The sequence below is a fragment of the Tyto alba genome, unplaced genomic scaffold (genome assembly GCF_018691265.1).
Source record: "Tyto alba isolate M040663 unplaced genomic scaffold, T.alba_DEE_v4.0 Super-Scaffold_33, whole genome shotgun sequence".
Lineage (NCBI taxonomy): Eukaryota > Metazoa > Chordata > Aves > Strigiformes > Tytonidae > Tyto > Tyto alba.
The window spans coordinates 3,050,562-3,065,226 of record NW_024881308.1 but is presented as its reverse complement, the minus strand read 5'-3'; the positions used below and the strand labels follow the sequence as shown (position 1 = coordinate 3,065,226).

The window sequence follows — 14,665 nt, the reverse complement described above, 5'->3', positions numbered from 1 at the left end:
CGTGGCAGAGATGTGTGCTGGCAAAACCATCCTTGCCAGCATCGGGGTGTTGGGTGTTGGTGCCCAGCACACCCTCAGGGCTGAGCCCGGTGTGCAGGGATGCCTGACACTGTGCAGGAGCAGCACTGTGGGGGTGTGAGGCTGGAAGTACTGTGGCCAAAATGCAGTTACAACAGAATGTGGTTATGCCACTCAAATAATGCTTGCCTAATAAAAATTAATTGTGGAAAAAACTACTTCTGTAAAACTTTGTAAAGTTTCTGCGTGGTGGGTAGGATGCCATCAGAGGCAGCTAAATAAACCCCAACAATGCATGGGCTGCACTAATTTTTTTTTTTTTTTTAATGGGGAGTATTATTAAATATGGCATTGACTGTGCTATGCAAGTTTTCTTGTATTCTAACTTTTTTTCACTAAAATCTTAAATGCATTTGTGGCATTAAATTATTGTGGAGTCTTGATGCTAGTGATGGCTGAGGTGTATCTTGGTGGACAATGAAACAAGCTGCATCCCAAGCATCTCCAGTGAAAGGGGATATGCCCGGTGCACCCAGTTTGGAAATTAGGTTGTCGTGAGAGGGGATCTGATGCCCATCTCATGTGTCCTGACACAAGGAAGCAAAACTGAGAGGCAAGTGCTTATAGCTCTGGGCACTAGGGATCACTGGAAGCATGTGATTTGTTCTTCACTGGGCCTTTAATAACTCCTTGATGATGATGATGATGATGGCTTTTAGTGACTGCTGGATTTACATTAACAGGCTACTTTTTAAAAGCTCCAGATCCTCAGTGGACTTGCAGTTAAGGTGCTCTGGTCTACTCTTGCCAACAGTGAGTGTTAAAATTTAGGTAAGACCTCTCAAAAAAAAAAAAAAGAAAACCACCACCAAAAAACACAAAACTCTCCAACATTTAAAATACAATGAAATAAAAAGTTTGGAAGATTTTTGAGATCTTTCAGGTGTCATTGAAGTCATTCCTCATGTGAGTGCTGCCAACATATTTCTTACAGAGTTGAGGTTTTTGTCTCAACTCATGACTCTCAGGAAATAAAAGGATGTGATGAGATTCATAATAACATTGTACAAGCTGGCAGTGCCATCCATGAGAAAGTAACGCCTTCTCTGAATCTTGGCAGGAGGTTGTGTTTCTTTCCACTGGGTCCTTCCCAGTTGACAAACATTTATTCTCCATGTTTGCACAGAGCTGGAGATCACACAGCTACTTTGCTCTGGGCTCTGTCCCAGCTTGCAGCATGCATTTATTTTTCTTACTCATTTTTGTCTTACTAGCATGGGACCTGGGTGACCTTTGGGCACATTTACAGGTTTGAAAATAACGTTGTATTGCAAAAATAACAAGCCAAAGTGTGTCTAGAAAAGCAATAAAAATTTAAAAAGTGCTTCATTGAACATCATCTGAATCAAGCCTGCGCTCAGCTCCCTGTATGGGCTGGTGGGTGCACAGCAGTGCTCTGCCTCTGGAATCGCAGTGCCAGCTACAGCTCCTCTGGAAGAGCTGCAGTAAAATAATTGTATTTTTAAGTAAATTCTCCATGAAAAACTAAATTTCAGAGGGTGTTTTCTCACAGGACGGAACTGTCCTTGTCCCTCTTGCTTGGACCCCAAATCCGGGGAAGCGTGTACCGTGGAGAGGCGCTCCAGTGGAGGCACGGCTCTGTGTCCGCCACCCTGATTTCCTTGGGATTTCCTGGCTGAATGGGGTGGACAGGGCCGTGTGCTCATCCACCGGTGACAGGCAAAGCCACCTCCTGTGGCATGAGATTGGGTCACGGCTGCGCTCCCCTTCCTTTGGGATGGAGTTCATGTCACCCGCAGATGAAGGCAGCTTGCTGGCGTTCATTTGGCAGCATGCCTTTGTTGCCAGAGTTGGCAGGAATTTGGGCAGTTTCCTCTAAGGGTTAGTTTTGTTTTGTTTTTTTTTTTAATCTGGTGAGTAGAGTTGTTTCTGTCCTGAGTGTGTTACGTGAGACAAGTTTGAGTAGGGATTTGGCAAAGTGGGGCTTTATTGGGTCCTTACTGGAGTAGAGGCCCTTGATTTTGGTTGTGCTTGTAGGCAACCATCGCTATGCAAGTCAGTGCAAGTTTGATAAAAATGGGTCCAAGTCTGAGATGAAGGAAAAGCAATTAAACGCATCTTCCTGCTTCACAACTTGGCTACATGGGGTTTGCATTTCCCAGGTTCTCAAGCAAACCCCATGTTGAGGATGCAAAGCACTGCAAGCTGAGAGTGATTTCGGCTCACTTTGGCTTCATACTCATTTCATGCAGCAGAGGGTGAGAATTAGCGACAGCCACTGATTTGTTTAATAGGCTGTTTCTGTTAGCCAAATAATAACAAAAATTAAATAATTACAAAAGAGCAAAAGGATGATTAAGACAACTGCACAAGAGTATGTTCCTTTCAAATTAGGACTCAAAAACGATACCCACCACTCTGCGTGTGCACATCATTTAATACAGGTTTGATCAATTTGGGGGGCCACAGAGGGTGATGAATGGGTGAACCCAGGTCTGGAACTGCCTGGGAGGCCTGAAATGCACCGAGAGTTAGACCAAAGTGAAAAGGGAGGAAGCATTTGTAACAAAAGGGAAATATTAAAATGTCTGTTTCTGCCGTAAATCTACCTGGAATGATGGGGCTGATTGTTTTGAAGTGCATTCTGTAGCAAAACAATAATGAGAAGAAGGAGAGCACATTACTTATCTGCTCTACTTGGCTGGTGTATAAGTGGCAAATGTCTAATTGAAAAAATATCCTGATGGGAGAATTTCTAATAAATTTGTTTGTACCCTCATAGCCTGGAGGAGAGGGAAAAAAAAATCCAATCAGCAGTGGGGAAGTTCCAAAGTTTCCATTGCATTTTGAGTCTTGATTTTCAGGCTCGCTGCTCAGACTGGCAATCAGAGGCACAGTAATTTTGAAGGCAGGATTCATTACAGTTATTATGAAGGCATCAAGGGCAGAAGGAAGTGTGGAGTGTAGGTAGGGGAATAGTAGAAAGCCATAAAAAAAGTGCATTCTGATGAACAGAGTGATACAGAGAAAGCAGAATGCTTGTCCTGCCCTGGACCTCACCAGTGAAAGATACTTTTTGTTTTCTGAATATAGATTCCCAGGTGACTTCTTTTCTGGAGAAGAGGTGTTGTTTCAAACAGGTCCGAGTCCAGATCTGCAAAATACTGCACTGCAGGAGAACAGTGAGGTGTATGTTTGCAAGGAAGGGAGATAGATGGATGTGCATCATCTGTGTGTTTAAATCTCTTGGAGAGCCAAAGCTTTTACTTAGCAAAGAGCTCTTTCCCTGATGTGGAAGTATTTCTGTGGTGCAAATTCCTGACTGGTCCCAGGGAACTACAGAACTATCTCCCCACTGAAATATTTTATTCCTCTTCAGGGCTGCCTGCTGAAAAACTCCTGTGCAGCTAACCTGAAGCATCCCAGTGTGCCACCTCAAGATGCAGTAGCTTTTAAGCATCCCGCAGTGCCACACGTGTCTGTGCAGCCAACCTGCTGCAAAGCTCTGGCGCTGCAGACTGGGCCAGCAGAAAGGGCCCTGCATCCACCCAGTGCGCAGCCTCAGCGCGTCTGCTCAGGTTCCAGGATCCACCTGATGTTTTTTTTGGTGGGGTGGTCCCAAAAAGAGCTTGGAAATGGGACCTCAGGTCCGTAATTTTGCCTGTTCCAAAAAGATTGACTGCCCAAACGCATGCTGCTGCCCATGCCAAGTCAGAGAGCGGCTTCTCCCACAGAGCCTGGTCCCACCGCCGCAGGGCTGAGCATCTCCACCAAACTGTGCCAACTCTTCTGCAAATTCAGCCTTCTCTGCTGGGGCCAGCCGGGTTGGCAGAGGGTATTTAGGCCATAGAGCTGATTGAGTCTCTGTGCCTGGAAGCACAGCAACTCAAGCTGGAACCATGTTAGTAGGAGCTGGCTACGCCAGTGATTGTTTTACAGGTGGAGGGAAATTCAGTTTAAAGTGGATGGCACCCAGCTGGCTTCTGGGTCAGCTGCTTGTCCCAGCAAGCCCGTCGGGCTGCCAATGCTCGCTGCATCCCACGGCTGCTGCTTTGCTGATCTTGCCTTTGCACAGGGATCCCCTTCCATCCTGGTGTGGCTGCTATCAGTATTAGTTAATGAGTCACAATACCCACTCTAATTTTGCTGCTTTTAATTGGTTTGCTGTGCTATCCCAGAGGATAGTTTGGCAATTAGAGGGTGTCTGATGCTGAGCAGAGCTGTGTTACCCCTACTTGGCTTTACTAACTCTGCTGACTTACGCAGCTAATCCTGTAGCACTCTGAGAAATGGAAGTGTAATTAATAGTCTACAGTGAAAATCTTCACCCGGTTTCATTTAGATTTCTCTTTTATTGTTCTTAATACGGCCTATTTCTGTTAAGGTATAACTGGTATGAGCTTTGTATCAGAGAGCAAGAGGACATGCAAGGGGTGAACAGTCTTCAATTCATCATGCGGCTTGTAAGGGCAAGAGGGTTGGTTCTTCCCCTTGTTAAGTGTATGATGTCATTCACACCTGCTACGTTCATCCTTGTCTCAGGGGTGTTTTATGGCATAGACCATTTTATTGCCATAATTAATTTGTGAACTTAGCCTTGAGAACTGCCCCAGCCATACTTCGAGCCGGAGACAATCCTGGAGGGCTTTTTTCCTTCATTTGGAATCGGAGCAAGCGAAAAGCTCCCATTGTAGCTAATTAATGAGAAGAGTTTTGCAGTTCTCCATGGGGGTTTTGTAGCCTAATAGGCAGATTAGCAGCTCGGAACTGGGTGAAGGGGGCATGCATGTTAGCAGGAGCATTGTTCAAGCTGCCCTGCCTCTTGCCTGGCCACGGAGGCAAGACTCCTGGCAGAGCATGCAGGGGAAGAGGAGATGGGGGGAAATGTGTCTTCTTGCAACCAGAGTTTGCAAACAACAGCAAACTGTGAGGCTGGGGAATCAGGCTTTGCATAGAGACCCCCTCATGTATGGCCCAGAGTGGCTTTCTGCATTGCTGCAGTAGGTTTCCTTTGGTGGTTAAAGTGTCTGTAGGTGTCTGGAAGAGGATTGAACAGGACCTGCCTGTCTTGGAAATTTCCATCGATGGAAGTCGTCTTTTTAAAGCTGATTGATGGTCTGGTAGGAATTTTAGTAAGAACTTCATTTGGCTGATCTTTGCTGCTGGGTACATCTGTGGCTTTGCACAGGTTTGGCTTATTTGTTTGAATTGGAGTGATTCAATCACTATTTAACTGAAAAGGTAACATAAACGTGCTATGTTACTATGTCTCATTGCAGTAACCATGATGTAGGTGTGCTCATACATGCTCAAAAGTTTTAAAGGAGAAGCACAGGATTTTCTTCTGGGAATTTTTGCTCTTTATATGAATAGCCAGAAAAGTATTTAGGATGCACATGACCCTGGTGTGAAGATGGCATTTCACTAACTCTAACTTTCTTTTGTCTTTCTAGTTTGATGGGGAGAACATGTACATGGGAATGAATGACAACGCCCAGGAGTTTCTATCCACAAATCAGGTAAGTGTCCATTTACTTGGCCAGGCAGTATGGTGAGATTTTCTAGGGGATTTAGGCAATGTCCAGGCATAGATCCCAGGAGCTCTCTGTGAATCTGCATCAGGAGGTTCCACAGAGGTCAGAGGTGTCAACCCGGCTGCTGCCCAGGAGCAGCAGCAGATGCCCTTGGTACAGGGAGAGGGATGTGCTTGCGTGCCAACACTGCTGCCTGTCACTGGAGCCCAGCTTAGCCACGGCTCTCCGACAAGGCCAAAAAGCTTTGCCTCAGCATCCTTCACTCAAAATGAAGACACAGTTGGTGTTTCTGGACGCAGTGAGGTTTCCAAGTATTGTGTGTAGTTCAGGTGCCTCCTTCCCTCACGTAGAGTATTTCCTGTAGCTAAATAGATTAACAGTTAGACGACTCGGGGAGAAAAAGGAATCAAAGGTTTCCTGTTTTGGAGCTATAAGCCCACACGGGGAGGACCAGAATAGAAGTGCTCACATCTTGCAGGTGCCTGAGCCTTCAGGGCGCTCTCTGGGCTTGGCTACACATGGAACAGACACGTCCATTCAGTGCAGCCCTAAATATATATATAAAGTTAAGCATACGCTTAGGTCCTGCTAGGAGGTGAGGACTTCAGCACATTCTTACCTGTCCTCCCGACCAGGAGGTGAGAGATGGTCCCACCTGTGTGCCCCTGCGGTGGCCCAGCATGACTAGAGCGTGCTGGAGACTTGGTGCATCTTTGAGGTGCCTGATGCTGCACCCTCAGGATGAAGCATCCCATCACATCCAGCTGCCTTGTGAGGGGAAGTGCAAGCTCATTGATAATATTTTTCAGCATCCCATTTTGGGACTGTGTCGGGCCATTTTGTTGTGCGACGGGGCCCTGTTGACGACAGCTGTGTGCGTCATGGGCTCTGCAGGGTTATGTCATGTGAAGGTGATGTGTTGCAAAATTTGAAAAGCAGGTGTGTGATGGCTTCCATCCAGCCCAAGATGCTGCTGTCTTCTTCTTGCCCTGGACCTGGTGTGTGTGGGCTGGAGTGAGGTTACAGTGTGCTCCTGCTTCTGGGATTTGGTACATACCATGGCATCGCTATGAATTACAAAGCTAGTGAGTCTTCCATGGTATATACAACTCAGATACCAGTGGCTGTTAAAATATATGCATATTAAACTGAAAACAGGATGAAAACCTGATGTTTGCCACCTTAGAGTGCGGCAGTGCGTTGCCTCATTGCTCAGGATAGTTGTTCCTGCTCTGGCTTTCAAAGATATCACTCAAAGCCGCCACCACCGAGGCATGGGAAAAGGCCTGTTCTTGTGTGAGAAGGATTTCCAGAGGCTGGGGAAGGAACCACAAACTTGGTGCTATCAAGTGATTCAGCAGAAACAAATATGTAGTTGATCAACATCAGCGTGTGGTTGTTCGTTAGAGCCAGGAACTGCCAGGGGTTGAGTAAACGCAGAAAGGAAGAGGGTGACCCCCAGGTGCCTCAGCGGGGGGTCAGCACCGTCCCCATCCGTGCTCCCCAGGGCTGTGCAGAGCCTATGGGCAAGTGGTGGATGCTAATGGGGGCAGTTGTCTTAGCTACTCTGCCTTTAAAAACTCCCAAGGGACAACTATTTGACAGCCCCATTGGGATGGGCTGGCAGCTCCGTGGCCAGCCGCATTCCCTGGCTGTGCTGCGACTGCAGGATGGGACTGCGCTGGGGCTGAACCACGGCCAACGTGAACCGTTTGTGTTTTCTCCTCTACATTGACAGAAATCACCTCGCAGCCCCTGTTGCATCGCGCTTCCCCCACGGGTGGGCAGCTGAAGGGAAATCAGAAGTGACGCTGCAGGGGGGGGGGGGGAAATAGTTTGCTGCGCCACAATTGAGGAGGAGGGCTGACTTTCAAATAAAAATAGAGGTTATCATGCGGTGGAGGATTTGTGTACTGTTTGAAGCTGGGAGAAGGATAAACCAAACCAGCTTAGATCCCTGTAACCTGGGAAAATAGAAGTTTACTCTTCATTTGTTCTCTACTTACTTGGTGACGTTTATTTCCTAATTTGAAATAGCAGTTGAGGATGAAAAGAGAGGAAGTTTCTTTCTCTTGGCAAAAGGTGGGCAGGAGCAGGTATCTGCAGTTACAGGGATAGGTTTGTGCTCAGGGACCGTGCTGCTGCTTTATATCCTGGAGCAAGAGCTCTGTGGGGAGTGGGGATTGCTGTGGAAAATAGATAGGCAAGTTTGTCTCATCTTGCTTCTCCAGTCCCCCTCCTTGTCCTGCTATGCTTGGGGCAGTCCGAGAGGAGCTGGGAGCGGGAGCAGTGGGTGCAAGGGTGGGCAGTGGCACCCAGGGCTCTGCTGGGGTGGGATGCTGCAGTGACCCCCCCCTTACCTCGCCCGGGGTACCAAGAGGAGAGCAGGGAGGGAGGGTGAGGATCCCAGTTCATGCCCTGCAAGGATATTAGTGGTGATTCACACCCAGCATGAGCTTTGGCTGAGGAGGACAGGGAGCAGCCTTCCTCCCTTACCCTCATTAGTTCATCATCTCCCTTTATTTACCTGCACATCAGCACTTGCTTACCAGAGAGCACTTTATGGCACCAGTCATGACTTTATTACTAATAACACAACTCTTTTATTTAAATGGGGGCTCCAGATGTTTTTTTATTGTTTGCTAAACCTGTTGTAACCTGAACGAGTACATTAAACAGCAGGAGTGTGGTTTCACAATCTCACTTGAAAGGCTGCTAAACCACTGGCCCAGAGACGCCTGCGCAGCACACGGGATATCGCTCAGCCCTTGGGATCCTTGGGGACAAAGACAAATCATACACACTAATTACTGAAGCCATCACGCTGTAATAGATAAGCCTGGTGGGTTGGGGTTTTTTTCCCCATTTTTGTCTTAAACTGGTTGCACTGGGCACCCTTAGGCATCGGCAGCTCTCGGCAGCCGACACAGCTTCATGTTGAGCTCAGCTCAGGCGCAGGGGCTGGGGCATCCAGCATTAATGATGAGAAATCTTAGCTTCACATCACCTGTTTTAGGGCACGCTTGCTTATTTACCCTAGTTTTCTGCCACGCAGTCAGCTCCCCTGGTACCAGCACGCTTGTGAAGGTCTGGAGTGACTGTCACAATGAAATCCCCCAGACCTGCACGAGGGCTTCCAGCCCGTCCATGCTTCGAGGCGGGTGCGAAGGGCTGGGAGAGCAAGAAATTCATCTCTGTTTGTGGCCTCATTTCAGCTGGAAAATTTTTAGGGGTCCACAGCTGGAAGTAGTTCAGTAGTCTTTGTTTTAGAAAATTCTGTAGTGCCTTGTGATTTTTCTTTCAAAGTACCTAGAAGAAGTTAGGTGGAAAGCAGAATTCAGTTTATCGTGTCTCCCCCTGCCCTGGTTTAAACCCAGGGGGAGTTAAATGGCTCCTGCCTGTCAGTACAATGCTTTGTACCTTTTACACTTGCTGCCCAGAGATCCAGCAACTGCTTAAGATCTTGAGTCATCTTTTCCCATCACACAGATAAAATTATTCTCATTTTACAACTGGAGCCAGAGAGACAGTGCGGTTAGGGCAGCTCCTGTGCTGGGCAGTCCTTGGGCATCATCGCAATCCTGCAGCACCCTGACATCAGCCTTATCTCAGCCCCTTGTACCATTTTGGATCCTAAGGAGCTTCTGCAGTGTCTTATGTCAAGAGTGTGGTAAAGCTGGGACCAGGGTCTACTTGCCTCTCCTTCATCACTCCCTACCCTGCAGAGCTGCTAACCTCGGAGGGAGAAGGGGAAAAAAAAAAAAAAAAAACAAAAACACCACCAAAAATCTCTCAAAAAACCCAAACAAAACACCATCCAAAAGAACTGAAAGCCAGCTGATCTGCTCCTTCCCCTCATCTTACTTGATAGAATTGCTTATGTGCTATCGGCTGCATTTCTTGTTGTCATCCCAAAAGGGGTTGGTTTCAACTGAGAACAAAATGCAGAAATATAGGAGCCTAAAACATAATGAGAGCGCTGACAGACCCAGACTCACACCAGCACAGCCTGCTTGGGGAAGATAATTCCTCTTGTTCCATCAAATAGGAGGGACATTTGACCCCAGAAGTGAGTCAAATGTGAAATGTAATTCAACCCCCAACAGGGGCCAGACTATAAATGCAACTTGACATCTGATCAAACCATCACGGACATTTGACCCCCGAGATGAGTGAAGTATCTGTTGTGTCTCATGAAGTCGGCAGAGCGTCATTCTTCCCCCCTGTCAATTTTCTTTCTTTCTTCCCCTCCCCAAACAAAGACAAGAAATTAAGGGATGGACAGATTACCATCCATATGATGTACTCTGAATGATGAGTAAAAATGCAATAGTGCTGTTAAAAGAAATAAAACCACCCACCAAATCAGTAAGAAAATGTATTTATTAAGGTCTTTGTGACAGGGAGAGTAACCTCAGGAAAGGCAAGGGTTGGGAAATTCCTCATGTGGCTGGACAAGAATGAGGTTGGATTTGTTTGGCATCAAGACTTTGGCACTTGCAGGAAGAGTCCACAGGTGCTTTATAAACATGAACTAGCTGTGCCTCGGGATGCCCTGCCAGAAGTATCGTTATCCCACCTTACGGGTGAATAAACACAGGAAATACCTTTCTGGGGAGCTGGGGGTGGTGTGATGCAGGGTGTGGGAATGACCAGGCCTTGGCACGGGTTTGGGGACAATTGTCCCTCGGGTTGTTGGGAGCAGGGATGTGGCTCTGTGCCCAGGCCGTGGACAAACGCAGTGGAAAGCTTTAGGGGAGTGTTTGCTACTTTTCTCCTCTCTCCGTGTCTCTGGCTGCTGGCAGGGTGATGGGCTCATTTGATCCTGCTCTCTGCCTATCCCCAGGAGCTTTCAGTGCACGGCTTATTCCAGCTGAGCAACATGCCTGTTTCTGTACCAACAAGTTAATTTGTGTGACTCCTCCTGCAAATGCTGTTATACATCAGTATAGTTTATTCAGGCCAGGGAGATGGATCGCATAAGCAACTCTGCTTTTGTAACTGAGAGCACAGATAGGACCCCACTCCTTTATCTGCAAGTGTTGAAAATATGATAGTTAAATTGACAGTAAGTTATCTGCACATCATTTCCTACCCTAATGCTATTCTTATATGATGCTCTATGGCAGTATGTTCTTGCTGCCATACTCATGCTGCCCATATATGTAACAATAATGTCAGGTCTTGGCTGCTGGGAACCACATCTTTCCTGTGGACATGTATGGGGGGCTGCAGATTTGCACAGCAGCATTGAAAAAGCCTGATTTCACCCCAGCTCTGGTGAGACACCTGATGTCAATGACCCTGCAGAGCAGCAGAGAGGTTTAATTTGGGCTGTATGCATGAGGGCAAGGCTGGGTAACTCCTGGGTGGAGTTACTCACATTTATACCGCTGAGAAAGTAGATCCATGGGCATAGACATGTGTGTACCTGGCAGCATGTGCATAAAATAGAAGGTGAGTTTTTCTCTGGCTGTGTGCAAATCGGCAGGAGCTCAGCTGAGTGTGGAGGATATACCGATGCACCAAGAGAAATGGAGTTAAGAGAGATTATATGCCATGTCCATGCACACATATACAGCATCTGACTTTAAATGTGTTCCTATATAAATGTTAGTGTGGGGTTATACATGCCTGCCCCTTCCCGCATGCATGAAATCCATCTGCGTATGTATCTGTGTGCTTGGATGTGTATAAATCAACATTTATCTACTGTATCTATTGCCCTTTATCTGTTTATCTCCATACATCTTCAAGCTCGGGTCTGTATTAGCCATAATAGATACAGTAAGTCACTGATCTGGTGGGTCAAATGGTCAGGGCTCTTTGATCAGCCGTCAGGATACATTACCGCCAGGGCCTCCGGTGGGGCTTGAATTACAACTTACATTTGACTCATTTCTGGGGTCAAAACGTCCCTCTTATTTGATCGAATGACAGAAATTGTATAATTTGTATATATCCCTGAGCCATATGTGCTCTGAGTGCCACTCTAATGTGTTTTATAAAGGCACAGCTGTCTTGGTGACTTATTTAAAATGGGATTTTGAAGTAGTGTTCTTGCCATTTAATGTCCCCATTCAGGGTTACACAAGGTTTATCAAATAATAAATAACATTTAGAACATTCATTTTAGCATAACAATAGGGTTTGCTAGTTATAAGGAACTGGACGGTACAATAAAGCTGTGTTTGGTAAATAGGCAATAATGTAGAAAGCAAGCAATAGCATAATTAGAAATTAATGATGGTGCAGGAAGCTACGGATACCTTCCTCACATTCTGCTAGCACTCCAGACTAGACAGAACTCATCTTGGCAGCCTCTACTATAAAATATGCCATCAAACCTTGTCATAATACTGGCAGACGTGTTGTCCTCCCACCTCCTGGGCCTCCCACCAATCTCAACTGAATTGCAGCAAAATGTCAACAGTTGATAAAATAAACCCGAGTCTGGGGCAGATCTGTGCTGTGCGGGTGCGGGGGGTCCCCTCCCCTGCGGGGGCCCGCGGAGCCAGAACGCAGCCGCTGCAGTCCTGGAGTGGCCGTGGAGCCCCGGGCAGCGGGAGGGCAATTCGATGCTGCTAATGAAGACACAGGTCATCCTCCCCTCATTCTTGCTCTTCCTCCTTAGTAGGAAGCGGTAAAGCAGGACCAATACAGACTTTGGTTTTCCCTCCATCAGTGGCTTTGGTAAACATGCTCTGTCGCTGGCAGTGAAGCAACCGCACACAACTGCTCAGGCATAACATGTTCTCGTGTCGGCTGGTCCCTGACCTACCAGGATGTGTGAATTTGGAGGAATTTCCAGCAGGTTTTTTTGTCCCTGAAACTCATAAGGTGCAGCAGGTTGCTCGTGGTCACCACAGCCACTGTCTCAGACCTGGGTTTGCTCCAGAAGAAAGGTTGGAAAAAACCAGGAGACCATACAGGTGGCTGAGCGATACTTTAGGATGATCTTTCTCTTGAGTCTTGTCACAGTAAAGACTGTACAGCAGACTGGTGGAGGAAAACTTAGAGCTGACCATGAGGTTATTCTTTGTGCAATTTCCACTCAAATTCCCTAATGAGCTTTTGTGTTTCTAAAGAGTCTGATCGGTCTTTGCATATGAAGAAACTTGTGTTTGCTTTAACTTTGAGGAGACATGTCTTGGGGTCTTCATAATCTATCGATTTTAGCTACTAATTGGCTTGATCTATTGATCGCAGGAGTAGATGATATTCAGAGGATGGTCAGTGGTGGAGAAAATCACTGATATAAGTAGAAGGGTTTAAAAAAGGGGGAACCCATCCCCCAGGCATGGAGAGCTGTGGTGCTCCTGAATTTCCAGCAGTCTTGTGCTCCTTGGGTTTCACTCTCTTGTGTCTCTATAGCATCCTGGTCTCTTCCAATCTCCAAATAGTCTGTATTTTTGAAGTCTAGAGTCAACCACAGCAGGGGCAGAGTACACCTTAAAGTAAAAAACTGATGAGTCCCCAATCCCTTTACAATGATACATTGCAAATGTTGCTAGAATGTACATATATATATATATCTCAAAGGCCCCTAGCAAAGAGGAATGAGAGCTTTGTACGGACTCAAAGTTGAAAGAGATGATTAAACAGAGTTTGGCAGTGCAGTGGAAGCTGGGAGCATGTGCTGCGGCAGGCACCCATGCAAAGGTACAGATTTTGCTCTTTCCCTACTGTTCATTGAGTAATACTGTATAATTTCATATGTTGTGCTAGAGAATAAAAAATAGAGGGAAGACATTGATAGATATTAAATGCCTTTCTCGGGAGACGATTCAGGAAGAATCTCATGTACTATTTTAGAATGAACAATAGAGTGTTACATGTCATTTGTTATAATCAGCAGCTAATGGAAACTCTTCCAGGTGGGGTTTTAAAGGTGAGCACAACTACAGCTGATGATCCAGGCTTGTGAATTTTGCATGAACTCCTGTGTGACAAGGAAATTTTTGAAAGGTGCAGTCAGGAGGCGATTCTTGTAACTTTGTCATAGCAAGAGAAGCTTCTATTGCTGGTTGGAGGGTCAGCTGTAGTGCTTAAATAAAGTAATATGAAAAAAATCCCTTGGTATTACAAGCAGAATGAACATCATCTTCAGCCCTTGGTCTCAAAGGACTCCTAAGTTGTTAACAATAGGGTGTTTGAAAAACAGCCACCATGCATCACAGAGTGAAAAGCTAATGCAACTGAACAGTTCCTAGACCAAAATGGATAGTCTCTGTTTCTATTGCATTTACTCTGGGGAAAAAAAAAGAAATAGCATCCTATACAATTGAAGATATCTGTCAGGTGACACAGTGCCTTGTAGGGACAGAAAACTCTGAAATTGTTGTGGTGGTTGAATTTCATACTTAGACGTTTCCTCAAGGAACTGAGGTTCCTGAAGAGGTTCAGGTTTATGGACAAAGGCAGGAGGGAGAAGGAGATCCTCGGGTGCACCGGGGCAGTGGCTGGAAAGCGGAGGAGCAGCGCTCGCTGTGGCTGGCAGCCCGAGGGCTGGGCACAGCGTCCGCCGCTCCTCCAGGGTCTTCCAGATGCCCGCAGCCAGCAACGCCCTTGGGTCGGTCCAAGCAGTAATCTTTCCTTCCCTTTCCCAAGTCTTTCTCAGGCTTTCTGGGATCTGAATCAGCTCAGAGATTGGTTTTGACCCAATGGTAAAGAGCACCCGTATTAAGCAGCACGCCTGACTGTAGCCCTCAGTCTGCGAGGTGTGTGGTCAAAATGCACTTGAGGACCTTCAAACAGAGCTCTGATTTCTTTTGCGGTGAAGAAGTCCGTAAGCAGCAAAACATTTATAAAACAATAACAGGAACCCAATCAATGCAGGAGAACGGCCCAGCAGGAGAATGGAAGCAGCACAGCTCCAGCCCATGGTCCTGCTGCCCGGGGGCTGGCGAGGTGAAGGGTACCCAGGGGCTGGCAGAGGGAGGGCAGCAGCAGGACAATCTGTATCCCACTGTGAAACAGCATTTGCTGCTGCTGTATTTTGAACCAAAGTTTTACATCTAGAAAATATTGATACCAATACAAGTTCTAATAGAGGGTTGGACATAGGTGTTTCTTGGTGCTGGAATGCCATG

General features: G+C 46.6%; 1 protein-coding gene across 6 annotated transcripts in view; it reads left to right on the top strand.

Moving 5' to 3' along the window:
* Window positions 1-14,665, top strand: part of TOX2 (TOX high mobility group box family member 2) — a 155,845-nt gene that overhangs the window by 56,136 nt on the left and 85,044 nt on the right. For all 6 annotated transcript variants that reach the window (XM_042801188.1, XM_033003643.2, XM_033003646.2 and 3 more), the window contains exon 2: window positions 5,493-5,558. In XM_042801188.1, coding sequence (XP_042657122.1) covers window positions 5,493-5,558 — 66 coding nt within the window. The remainder of the gene's footprint in view (window positions 1-5,492; window positions 5,559-14,665) is intronic.